Source organism: Dromiciops gliroides, chromosome 4 (assembly GCF_019393635.1).
Source record: "Dromiciops gliroides isolate mDroGli1 chromosome 4, mDroGli1.pri, whole genome shotgun sequence".
Classification (NCBI taxonomy): domain Eukaryota; kingdom Metazoa; phylum Chordata; class Mammalia; order Microbiotheria; family Microbiotheriidae; genus Dromiciops; species Dromiciops gliroides.
The window spans coordinates 480,261,614-480,275,351 of record NC_057864.1 but is presented as its reverse complement, the minus strand read 5'-3'; the positions used below and the strand labels follow the sequence as shown (position 1 = coordinate 480,275,351).

At 45.9% G+C, this 13,738-nt stretch overlaps 1 protein-coding gene across 1 annotated transcript in view; it reads left to right on the top strand.

Moving 5' to 3' along the window:
* The first annotated feature begins 7,340 nt into the window (after positions 1-7,340).
* The window catches only part of ANKMY1 (ankyrin repeat and MYND domain containing 1), a 123,949-nt gene continuing 117,551 nt past the window's right edge, over positions 7,341-13,738 (top strand). The window contains exons 1-2 of the mRNA XM_044005029.1: positions 7,341-7,468; positions 13,257-13,443. Coding sequence (XP_043860964.1) covers positions 7,350-7,468; positions 13,257-13,443 — 306 coding nt within the window. The 5' untranslated portion in view covers positions 7,341-7,349. The remainder of the gene's footprint in view (positions 7,469-13,256; positions 13,444-13,738) is intronic.

The window sequence follows — 13,738 nt, the reverse complement described above, 5'->3', positions numbered from 1 at the left end:
TGGGTTTATGTGACGCTGCTTTCTCCTTATCCTTTCCTACCCATCTAAGCATAGCTTTTCTGTTTCCTTTGCTAGATCACTATGTGTGTCCTGCCCCCTAACTACTATATGGCTGGAGCCCATGAAGGTCCCGGGGGGCAAGGTCGGCCTTAACTTGCCTTTCTAATTTCTTTTTTTTTTTTTTTTTTTGGTGAGGCAATTGGGATTAAGTGACTTGCCCAGGGTCACACAGCCAGAAAGTGTCTGAGGCCGGATTTGAACTCAGGTCCTCCTGACTCCAGGGCCGGCTCTCTAGCCACCTAGTTGCCCTATTAACTTACCTTTCTAACCACCTCAAGTCTGTTTCAATTCCAAGGAGAGCTTACCTTACCCTTAGGCTAGTATGGAGGCAGATCTGTGGAGTGCATTTTGGACTCACCCCAAAGAAGAGGATCACTAGCTGGGGGAGGGGGTCTTTAAGGTTCAAATGGCTAAGATCTTCAACAATGGTATTTTAGAAATCCTGACCATTAGCAGAGGAGAAATTTGAGTGTTAGAGGGGCTTTCTTTGTCCTCTCCACCTCCCATGTTGTATGTAGTTAGCCTCCTTGTCTATGCCAGGGCCCGTTCTGGCCCCGGGGGTCTCTTTGTGTGGCTGTCGGTCTGCAGAAAACATGATCCCAAGTGGTTTTCCATCAAAGCACTTGTGTATTATGGTAGCTGGGAGTAAGCTTGGGTCTGAGCTTTAGTGAACTGTTTTCACTTAACCCAGTAAAGCAGTAGAAAGAAACAAGATTGGGAGTGAGGGCCTGTTGGTTGGGAGCCTGACTGTGTGGCCACAGCCATGTCACTTAACCTGTCTGAGCCCTGGTTTTGTCACCTGTAAAGTAATATCTGTGCTACCTGCTTCTTAGGGGTGTTGTAAGGAAAAGAGTTCTGTTAAAGCTTTAGAGGAATGAGAGTTCTTGCTCTGGAATGAGCATTTCCAAATAGCCTTCAAAAGCTGGAGTGTGCTAGTAAATGTTTAACAATCAGCTCTCTGAAAAAGCAGGACATATTTTTAAGTGGACTCTGAATTATTAACATTTTCTTCATTACATTCTTAAGTCTAAACAAATCAACAGAGCAATAAATCAAGCCCTGATTTGTAGTACAGGGTGGGCCAAAAGTCACAATATTTAATAACTCCTTTATTTTTTGTTTTTAATTTATGATGCCATAGCATCATATGCAGCATATAAAGGAAATGAATTTATATTATGTGTGAATCATCAAATCTTATAAATGGTGAAAAATAAAGAAAAACAGTTTTCAAAAAGTTATTAAAACATCGTGACTTTTGGCCCACCCCTGTATTTGTCATTTGTCATTTAAGAAGTATAAATTGTTGTTTAGTTGTTTTAAGTTGTGTACAACTCTCTGTGACCCCATTTGGGGTTTTCTTGGCAAAAGTACTGGAGTGTTTGCTATTTTTTTTTCTCCAGCTCATTTTACAAAGGGGGGAACTGAGTCAAACAGGGTGAAGTGATTTGTCCAAGGTCACACAGCTAGTTAGGGTCTGAGGCTGAATTTGAAGTCAGGTCTCCCTAACTCCAAGCTCAGTGCTCTGTCCACTGCACCACCCACCTGCTTCAAGAGGTATAAATTCTCATATAATTCCTGGGTTTGTCTTGGCAAGTAGACTCCCAAGTATTTTATACTGTCCACCATTACTTTAAAGGAATCTCTCTGTCTCTTGCTGCTGAGCTTTGTTGGTCACGCATAGAAATGCTGATGATTTATGGGGATGTATTTTATATCCTGCAACTTTGCTAAGTTGTTAATTGTTTCAGAACGGGGACCCAAATCCAGGTCTTCTGTCTCCAAATCTGCCAGGTTGTTTGTCCCATCTCAGGGATGTGAAATGAATTGGAGAAAATCCGGCCTGGATTCCTGGAAGGAACATGGTGCGTTTGAAGACTTTGAGGTGTGTCCTATGTAACTGCTGATGGAGAGTCTGAATCGTGTTTTCAAGGTTAAGAGCCTAGGAATTTATTATTCGATAATACTACATTCAACAAATATTTTTTGAGTGTTGGGTCCATCTGCGCCTTTTGTCTTTGCATCCCAAGGGCCAAGTGCCTGGTGTGCAGTATGTGTGTATGAAATGCTTGCTCACTGATGGAGTATTTCCCTACAATGTACACAGCCCTAGACTAGGAGGCATAGGGGAAATAAGAAGATAAAAACTAGGTCTGGTTCACATCCTCACATCCCTCACAATCTAGTGAGACGAAGAGGACGTAAATTTAAGTAATGATAATACGAAAGGGGACATTGTACAAAGAACCTAAAAGGGATGTGAGAGGCAGGATGGCTTCATGGAGAAAGGACTTGTTTTAGAGTAAGAAAGTCCTGGGTTCAAATCCCCTCATGGTAAATTCTGGCTGTGTGACCCTGGGTAAATTACTTCATCTTTCAGTGCCCCAGGTAACTTTCTAAAACTATAGATTGTAAACTAACGGCTGGTTTGCATTGCCCCTTAAGCCACAAGATCACAATTCTAGATGAGAGCCACACAAAGTATAACCTGAGATTCCAGGGTATGAAGACCTATTTCACCTGGAGAGATCAAGAAAGAGTTAATGGAAGAGGGTCTTAAATTGAACTGAATTTAATTAATTGGGCCATTAAGAATGGGTCAGCTAGATGGCAAAGTGGATAGAAGTCTGGGCTTAGAGTCAGGAAGACCTTGAATTAAGATCCAGTCTCAGATCATTATATTTAGCTGTGTGACCCTGGGCAAGTCACTTAACTGTTTCCCTCAGTTTCCTCATCTGTAAAATGAGCTGGAAAAGGAAATGGCAAACCACTCTAGCATCTTAGCCAAGAAAACCCCAAAAGGGGTCACAGAGAATCAGACAAGACTGGACAAAAAGAACGAGTCAGATTTCAACATCTACCAAAACCCTCCTCTGATTCCTCACTGTGGTGTGAAAGGGACCCCTGGGTTTTCTTCAAAGTTCTGCTAGGGAAATGCCTGTTCTAGCAGGTCCTCCCAAGCTGAAAAGGCTTTAAGTCCATGTTTAGTGCCATGTCTGATGGCCAGCTCAGTTTGGCTAGGCTCATCAGTGAAGAGAGCACATGCCGTGACAGGTTCCTAGCCCCATGATGCTTAGTGATGGATTTCAGCAGGTGAAAGTGATGGAGGGAGCAAGGGCATTCTTGGGGCCAGTGGTACAAAATTGCATAATTGAAGTGGGAGATGTCTAAGCAGGCAGTGTGCTAGCTAGCTCTTAAGGGCTCAGGAAGAACAACTGTTAAGTTTCCAGTGTGTGAGCATTTACATCTCAGAGATTGGCAAATGGTACAAATCAGAGTTTGATTTGCTATTGATTGTCAGTGATGTTAAGTAATGTTAATGAAAGTGATGTTAAGGGGGGCAGCTAGGTGGCTCAGTGGATAGAGCACTGGCCCTGGAGTCAGGAGTACCTGAGTTCAAATCCAGCCTCAGACACTTAACACTTACTAGCTGCATGACCCTGGGCAAGTCACTTAACCCCAATTGCCTCACTAAAAAAAAAAAAAAAAAAGAAAGAAAGTGATGTTAAGAATGCAGATTCATTTTTAAAAGTATGTCCTGCCTAAATTTTCCCCCCAGAGAGCTTTCCGTGAAACATTTACCCGCACACCCTAGTATCTAAGGGATGGTGAGTGAAAAGTCCAGATTGGCCAGAGCACCGATAAATAGCACAGTCTCCTTGAGGAAGACATGTGAGATGTTTGGAAGAAAAATCCCCTCATGGGCCAAGAGCCTGTGGAGTCTCATGACTGTGGGGTCGAGTCTTGGGAAGGACAGTGATGGCCGGATACAGAGGAGGGCAGCCAGGAAAGTGAGAGGGAGGGAGGCCCTGGGGCCATGTGGTCCAGGATCAAGTACAGGAGAGGACACTTAGAGGGCGTATCTTTCATGTTTTCAAGCCCTTTCCCATGGAAGGAGGATCCCATTTGTTCTGCTTGGTTCCTGGACGGCAGCCGGAAGAGAACAGGGTTGAAGTTTCAGAGGCAGAGTTAGGTTTGATAGAATGAAGAGCTTCCCAACAATGATTATCTGGAGTGGAACAGGCTGCCTAGGGAGGGAGTGGGCTTCCCCTCACTACCAAGCAAATGCTGGAGGTCTGATTGTCAATCTGTTATCTGGGGGACTCGATAAGTTCAGGGTAGAGGTTGAGCTAGATGGCCTGGCCATCTCTGTCTTCTTCTTCCTTCTTCCCTCCTCCTCCTCCTCCTCCTCCTCCTCCTCCTCCTCCTCCTCCTCCTCCTCCTCCTCCTCCTCCTCCTCCTCCTCCTCCTCCTCCTTCCTCCTTCCTCCTTCCTCCTTCCTCCTCCTCCTCCTCCTCCTCCCTCCTCCTCCCTCCTCCTCCCCTGGCCCTCTCAGTTTCCTTCTCTGTCAAATGAAGGGGCTGGACTAGATGACCTCTGGGTCTCTTCTGGCCTGAGTTCTATGAGCCTCAGTTTCCTCACCTGTCGAATGGGGAGTTTAGACTAGCTGGTCTCTGAAGTCCTTTCTGACTCTAGACCTCTTAACCAATGTCCACTGACCTGGCCCTTCCAGCTACAGAGCCAGCCCCGCCCCCCCTCCCACCCCCGTGACAGCCGCAGCCACAGCCTCAGAGAGGGGGCTGCCAGGTGGAGGATACCCTGTGAGGGCATAATCGCAGGTCATGACGTCCCTTCTTCTGGGTTGGAGCGGGTCCGGGACAGGGAGGACCTTGCGGGGCCCTGAATGTCCAGCCAGGGGCGGGGCAATTCAACTGGAAAGTGGAGGGGGCGGGGCCGTCTCGGCTGTGTAGCAGGGTCTCTATGGAGACGCGGGCGCTTTTGTCTCATCCATCGCAGTCGGGGGGGGGGGGCGCAAAGATCTCGGTTCGGGTTTGGAGGGGAGGGACGCCAGGCTCTGATGTTTTCTCCCGCCCCACTCCCACTCGAGCCTAATGCTTGGTCTTTGGGAGCTGGGAGCCGCCGCCAGGCGGGCGTGGGTTCTTGGACGGTGCACACGCGTGGGGAGTCGCGTCCCTCCCCACCAGCACTGCGGCAGTGGTACAGCCCGTCGCGGGTCGTGGATTGCCCGTGGAAGGGGGGAGTCTCGCTGAAAGTCGCGGAGGGTGCGGGAGGTAGGGAGGAGAGGGCTGCACTCTTCCGGCGCGAGCGAGAGCGATCGGGCGCACGGGCCGACAAGTGGACTGACTGACTGACTTACACACGGGTGGGTGGGTTGGGGGGAGAGGCCGACAGGCAGGCGGGCTTAGGCGCTCGTCTTCCCCGAGGGGGCGTGGGCAGTCGGGCCTGATCCATCGGCAGAGGGCGCGCCTGGCTCAGCTCCCGGCTCCGTGGAAGGAGAGCAAGCCTGGGATTGATTGATTCCCACGCGGGAAACAGTTGCGGAGGCGGCTTCCGAGGTGCGCCAGCTATGCTTGGGCAGGGGGGTGTCCGTGCGCGCGGTCCCTCATTCTTGAATCGGCTGTGACTCACGCGTTCCTACAGAAAGTGGCGAATATGCCCAAGTTAGCATCCAGTGGAAGGGAAAAGTGATTTATTTTGGAGGGGTGATTGTTACTCTGTGGATATATGGATGCACCCATTCTGGATGGCTCAGATCCCAAAGGATCCTAGGTCTAGAAGCTGAGATCATAACATCATCTGTCTAGGACTGGAAGTTGCACATCTGGTCCAATGCTTCCATCGACAGATGATAAAAGTTGGGCCTCGAGGAAGGCACTGACTTGACCGAGGTCACACAGAAGGACTGAGTTTTGAAACTGCTTTTCAGATGTGTAGGCATTTCTGTCAGTGGAATGGATTGTACAAAGACGGTCATCGCCCTCTGGGTGACCAGGTCAGTGCCAAAAGAAGAAGCCTAATGTGTGGGAAAGAGGAACCCCACCAGGTTCTGGTTGTCTTCAGAGGGCAGAACTAGGACCATGGGTAGAAAGAGCTCCTACCTGGAGCCAGAGGATGGGCAGGTAGGTGACACAGTGCATAGAGCATTGACCCTGAAGTTGGCAGGACCTGAGTTCAAATCTCACCTCAGATACTTACTAGCTGTGTGACCTCGGGCAAGTCACTTGACCCCAATTGTCTTAAAACATCCAGAGCCGTCTCCAGTCATCCTGATGTATATTTTGCCACTGGACCCAGATGGATCTGGAGGAGAGAGAGGGGCTGGTGACTTTGCACAGCCATCTCTTCCTTAAATCTCATTCAGTGCAAGACGTGACATCATGTCATGGTCGTCCTCAAGAAGGAAGGACAAACAATGAGCTGGGTAATCTTGGGCAAATTCCTTACCTCCCCTGGGCCTTAGTTTCCTCACTTGTAAAGTCTAGGTGACCTTCAAGGCTCCTGCCAGCTCTTGATCAGTGTTCTCATTAAACAGGAATGGAGGCAGATTTGGTCTTGAAGGATTTTTCCCATCTTGCTTTCTAAACATTAGAGCTGTCCACAAAGCCTTAGGGATGGACATAGTGACTTCTCAGATATGTTCTAGGAAAGGTGGAATGAGCGTGAGCCTCTTAGATTGCTGAGGGGGATCAATTCTCTTTCAGGGATGGGTTGGATCATATATGGCCTCTGAGAGCCTTCCAACTTGGAGTTTACATGCATTCAGATTTCCACCCCCCACCCCCCTAGAAACAATATGATACCAGTTTATTTACCAGACCAAAGGGCCCATTGGCCAACTTTTTGTTGAAATGATCACACAGTCTTTAATCAACTCTAAATGATATGCTTGCAAGTTAAACAGTAACCCAGCTTCCCCAGTGTATGAATTCAACAATTAAACAGGATGCCATAGTAACCAATCATATACAATTTCACTGACACAGTATCCTGATGTATTAGATAAACCTCTTGTTACTCCGGCATTCTCTTCCCTGCAGAGAACTGGCTGGAAGAACACCTTTGTCGAGGTCATGAAATTGTGGGGGAAATTGCTTTTGGGGAGACTGGGCTCCACAAGCCAGTCCTCTGAGCAACAGGGCTGTTTGTTTTGCTTTCTGCTTTTTGTCATCCAAGGTTTCCCTGTGGCAAGCTAGGCACAAGAGAGGTGCTGATTTCTAGATTTCCTTACAATTCACTGAATGGCTCCTGTCTATTTGTGGGTTTTGTGAAAGGAGGGAGCTTTGGAAATACAGATTACTCATGTCTGGGAATGCCTGGAACAAAGGGTTTCAAACGGGAGCCCTAAGGTTAGGGTTTTTTCCTGGGTGAATCTGAGCAATGTACTTTGCTAATGTGTCAGTGTCAGATTCTTGGATGAAGTCTGAGACCTTTCCACTTGTCCTTCTAGGTCAGTTAAAGAAGAAGCTGCTAAAAGGGTTTTTGGAAACATGATGGATCCTGAAGTTTTTACCCTTGGAGATGTTAAGCCCTCAGTGCCTAGCTCTATCAAATCTGCTTATTCCAGAGAAGACAGGTCCATGGGTGATCTAAGATATTTCTCCAAAAGGTGTGGTATACATTTGTTACATGGCATCTTTTTTATGGAGGGGGGTGATGATTATTGGAGTTAATCAAGATTAACATGCATTTTTTAGACGTCAATACATGCTAGCTGCTTGGAATAAACACACAAAGAATGATGTCTGTACTCTCTAGGAGCATACATTCTAATGGGAGAGATATGTGCTAATATAATAATATATAATAATATAATAATATGTGCTAATGGGAGAGATATGTGCTCTCGCTGGTTGTTGGGATACTCATTTGTCTTTGTATTTTGCATCTAGAACATAGTAGGCACTTAATAAATGCTTATTTATTGATTGACAAGGATTTCACATTCAGATTACCAACAGTCAAATTAAAAGTTCATAGATGAGGGGCAGCTAGGTGGCGCAGTGGATAAAGCACCAGCCCTGGATTCAGGAGTACCTGAGTTCAAATCTGGCCTCAGACACTTAACACTTACTAGCTGTGTGACCCTGGGCAAGTCACTTAACCCCCCATTGCCCCATAAAAAAAAAAAGTTCATAGATGTTCTAAAAGGTATGATTCTTAACCCCTTCTCCCTTATTCTTATGAGAGGATCCCTAATTTATCCTGTATATCTGTGTGTACACACACACACACACACACACACACACACACACACACACACACACACCTTATCTATCCATCCTTAGATTGTGAGCTCCTCAAGATCATGGACTGTCTTTTGCCTTTCTTTGTGAGCCCAGTGCTTAGCACACTGTCTGGCACATTGTAGGTGCTTCAATAATAACTTTTTTGACTTGAACCCTTTCCAACTACTCCAATGGCTTCCACACCAGAAACAGAAGAGAGCCACACAGGACTGGGGGGGAATTTTGATTTTTTTCCTTTGCTTCGTAGGCCGTTTCCATTAAAGAATTCCTCTCCGAGGTATCATCCTCTGTGTACTTAGCTAGGTTGGTCCTTGAAAAATAGCCTCAATCTATTAATGGGGCCTTCCTGGCAGCCTTTCTAAGAATGTAGAGCCTTCCAGAAAAGTTTCTCCAATAAAGCCCTCATTTCCAAGATATGTAAAGCATTGATTCAAATATATCAGAATAAGAACCATTCTCTGCTTGGTACAAGATGAAAGGATGTGAACAGGCTATCCTCAAAGGGAGAAATCCAAGCCATCAATAGCCATAAGGGAAAAAAAATGTTCCAAATCCCCAACAATTAGAGCAATGTAGATTAAAGAGCTCCGTCCCCACCAGGTCGGCAAACCTGATAAAGGAAAGAATTGACAAATGCTCATGGGGCGGCGGGAAGATAGACACATTAATGAATTTTTGATGAGACTGTGAATTGGTCCAGCCATTCTGGGAAGAAAAGTCACTAAGAGGTGCATCCCCTTTGACCTGGCCCCACCCCTCCTAGTCTTAGACTCAGAAGAGATCAGAGAAAAGGGAAAGGGACCTTTAGATACAAAGGTATTTACAGCGGCTCATTTTGTGATAGCAAAAGACTGGAAACTAAGGGGATGCCCATCAAGTCCTTCCAGTTTGTGGTTGAACAAATGATTGCATATGAATGGGATAGAATACTGTTGTGCCACAAGACATGATGAAAGATATGATGGATCCCAGGGAAACCTTGAAGACTTGTATGAAGTGATGCAGAGTGAAGGGAGCAGAACCAGGGGAACAACATACATAAAAGCAACATCATTGCACATCTTCAGAATGCAGACCAATGCAATTAGCTCCAGTTCTGGAGGATTGGTGATGAAGTGTGCCCCTCACTTCCTGATAGAGCAGGCTGGGATCCAGGCTGTAGCTGAGACACATGTTTTTTGGATGTGGCCCATGAGGGAATTTGTTTTGCTTGTCTATGTATATTTGTTTTTCTTTTCCCTTTTTCATTTAAATAGGGTTGTGTGGAAAGAAGAGAAAACTGTTGATTGGAAAAAAAAAAGATCGGCAGCTAGGTGGCACAGTGGATAGAGTGCCAGACTTGGGGTCAGGAAGATATGAGTCCATATCTGGCCTTGGACACTTACTAGCTGTGTGACCCTGGTCAAGTCACTTCACCTTGTTTGTCTCAGTTTCCTCCTTTGTAAAACGAGTTGGAGAAGGAAATGGCAAACCACTCCAGTATCTTTGCCAAGACAACTCCATTGGGGTCACTGAGAGTTGGACAGGACTGAAAAACAACTAAACAAAATCAGAACTTATTCTCTACCATCAGTCTTTTGAGAGTAAGGGTCACCTCCATGACACAATGAGGTATTGGACTGGGCAGAGGTGACTTGTGGGGTTTTGTTGCTCAGGAGTCATGCTAATCTGCTGTCATTTTAATGTTAGCATATTTGGAGTGAACTCTTCTCTTATGTACAAATACAGTGGCCATTCTGGTTCAAAACCTCATTACTGCAGCAGCTAGAGTGGTGCAGTGGATAAAGTACCAGCCCTGGATTCAGGAGGACCTGAGTTAAAATTCAGCTTCAGACACTTGACACTTAACTAGTTGTGTGACCCCGGGCAAGTCACTTAACCCTCATTGCCCCACAAAAAACAAACAAACAAAAAAACCTCATTCCTTTTTTCCTGAATTATGGCAACACCTTGCTAATGAGTCATCCTGTTCCAGGTCTCTCTCCCTTCTCCATTCACCCTCTTCCTAGCTGCCAAAGGCATTTCCCCTAATCCCAGGCCTGACCGTATCATTCCTCTATTCAATCAGAATTCTCCCTCTAATACCAGGTATTATTCTGATGCCTGGCATTTAAAGGCTTTTCATATAATCCAGTCCCAACTTGCCTTTTCCAGCCTTAAAGAACTATATAATCCAGCAAAGCTGTCCACCTGACTGTTCCTAACACACAATGTTTCATTTCCTCTTTCTGTACCTTTGCATTGGCCATACCCCATGCCTGGTGCACACACCCTTCTCACAGAATCCCTGGTTTCCATCGAGTCAGTTCTTCATGCCTCTGTACGAAGCCTTTCCCCTTCCCCCCAAATGCTGGTGCCCCCAGTTATCTTGTGTTTCTTTCCCATATACTCAGCCAATGAGTGACCTCTTGTTATCCGCAGATAGAATAGAAATTTTTTGAAGGCAGGCACTGTTTCCCTTTTAGTCTGTGTAAGCCCAGCACCTAGCACAGCATAAGGCACCGAGTAAATGCTTACGAACACACTCTGGTCAATCAAAGTGAACACACGGTCACGAACAATCTCATATTTTCCCTCCATCAATATCTACTCTGATGTAGATACTGGCCTTGGCACTGAGGGTGACTCTGGCTTAGATCGTACATAGGCCTGGAATGGACCTCAAAGATCATTTGGTCGAAGGATTCATAACCTGGGATTCCTCGTCTTTTTTTTTTTTAAACATTGACAGTGACTTTTTAATATAATCCGTTTCCTTTGCAAGCCTATGCATTAAAATTTTTTTTTTTTGGTGGGGCAATAGGGGTTAAGTGACTTGCCCAGGGTCACATAGCTAGTAAGTGTCAAGTGTCTGAGGCCGGATTTGAACTCAGGTCCTCCTGAATCCAGGGCCAGTGCTCTATCCACTGCGCCACCTCGCTGCCCCCTATGCATTTTATTATTTTTTTTTGTTTTTTTTTTTTTGTTTTTTCTTTTTTGTGGGGCAATGGGGGTTAAGTGACTTGCCCAAGGTCACACAGCCAGTAAGTGTCAAATGTCTGAGGCCGGATCCGAACTCAGGCACTCCTGAATCCAGGGCCAGCGCTTTATCCACTGCGCCACCCAGCTGCCCCCTATGCATTTTATTTTAAGCATTTAAAAACACAATGGGCTAGGTAAAGTGGCGTAGGCCTGTAGCCCCAGCTACACGGGATGGCTGAGGCTGATGGGTCGCCAGAGTTGGGGATGTCTGAGCTGCAATAGCATCATGCATGTGTCTGTCTGTACTGTTTGAGGACTGCGCCCCCCCTCCCAGGTCAATTTAAAAAGACTCATCACCAGAAAGCTTGTCTGGAGGTGATGACTTGTGTGTGTGTGTGTGTGTGTGTATGTGTGTGGGCAGCACCATGTAAAGGAGGACATCACAGAGACCCTTCCTTAAACCACATAGAAGGATGACAGACTGCATCAGTGGACTGGGTACCCGAGGCAATGAAATCAGATCCTTGAAGTCTTATTGACATAATTACTGAGATTGTTAATTAGGGTAGGCAATGGCGTAGTAGAACAGGCACTGGCTCTGGTAGTCAGGCTCTAAGTTCAAACACCACATCTGACACTTATTTCCAGTATCACTTTAGGAACCTTCCCTGGGCCTCAGTTTCCTCCCCTGTAATGTGAAGGGGTTGGATTATCTGACCTCCTAGGTCCCTTCTGACTCTAGATCTATGATATGGTTTTCTTCTAACCGGGAGTGTTTTAAAGTTCAGATTCCTTCCCCCACCCACGTTACGTTAATATTTGTCGGGAAAAAGCAGTTATCTCTATTCTCCGCCCCCTCAATTGCCAGCGCCTCCTTTCCCCAAACCCACAATTCTGTGTTTATTTTGTATGAATTTTACGCTTATTGATGTGGGCACATATTTTGGCCAATAGGATCTTGTTGTCCATTTCTCATGATGTGCTGCCTCAGCAGCTAGGTGGTGCCGTAGTGCACAGAGCAGCGATCCTGGAATCAAGAAGACTCATTTTCTTGAGTTCAAATTCAGCCTCAGACACTTACTAACTGTGTGACCCTGGGCAAGTCACTTTACCCTCTTTGCCTCAGTTTCCTTGTCTGTAAAATGAGTCAGAGAAGGAAATGGCAAGCCACTCCAATATCTTTGTCAAGAAAACCCCAAATAGGGTCACGAAGCATCAGACACGGCTGAAACTACTGAACCACTACAAAGCACGGTGTTTGGGGAATAAATGACTGATTAGGAAATGTAGGTCAAGGCTTGAGGGAACCCTGAGAGTCTGACCCTGGAATACCCTAGGGGTGTAGTCATTTAGTAGGTGGTATCATTTTGGAATAGCTTAGTTAGTAGATTTCCCTATTGAAACTTTCTTCAGCGATTTCTTTTTCTTTCTCCCAGAGATCTTTAGCATTCTCTTAAGCACTAGCCTCACAGGCAGAGACGGTTTGATAAATTTATTGGTAGAATACTTCATTCCTGATCCCGTTCTAGGTGATCTGGAGAATGCAAAAGATTTAGGGGGTATGGGGGCAGCTAGGTGGCACAGTGGTTAGAGTGCCAGCCTTGGATTCAGGAGCACCTGAGTTCAAATCCGGCTTCAGACACTTGACCCTTACCAGCTGTGTGACCCTGGACAAGTCACTGAACCCTCATTGCCCATAAAAAATAAAACAACAACAACAACAAAAGAATTAGGGGGCACCAACATGGCAGAGAAGAATTTTTTTGCCTGTAAAGTTCACTGATGTGTAGGGAGATCAAACCTGCTATCTTGGTCTCATTAGGACCATTCTACAGCCAGCCCAGACAAAGTCGTTTTACAGGTTATTTTAGGAGCAGAGACCTAACAGAAGGGTCTCAGGCCATCTTGGCCAACTCTCCTTTTAGATATGGGGAAGCAGAGGCCCAAGGAGCTCAAGTGAGGTGGGATTTGAACCCAGGTCCTTTGACACCAGGGCTCTTTCCATTGTATCACCCTGCCTCTGTGATTATAGAACAGGTGTCCACTGAATTGGATTTTATTGTCTAACCTACATTCAAGAGCTATGCAATGCTCACTGGGAGGGGAATTCTGGGAAGACAGGCATCTGTCGGGGCCTGGTTTTGGGTTCCACTCTGACTGCTGACCCTTTCCCAATTGTCATACCAGGGACATCATCACAGCAGACGAGGAAGATGATGATAGGGAATCACTGGGACCAGCTGAGCAAGACCTGCAAGACTATATCCAGAGAGTCTATGGTGTGCAGGAATGGCCAGATGGTTGCGTATACAAGGGGGAATTTGGGCTTAACATGAAGCTTGGATTTGGAGTGTTCGAGTGGAGCAATGGTGAGGTAAATGATTTAAGTAAAGTTGTTTATGCTTCTTTGGGGCCATCTGCAGACTGAGAGTTTGCTTCCCATTTATTGCAGGCAACGTTTTTTCATATAGTTTCAGGAAACAATTTGTGGTCATCGATACCAACAAATAGGAAATCATTTTATTATTGGAGAAGCAAGATACATCTTGACATCAGGCTGGCCCTTTGCTGTTCTTTATTTTTATTGATCTGATGGGCTCAAGGCCTCAGACTCATGTTACTTTGCATTTCTTTGATAGTTACATTAGACATTTTTTTAAATGACTATT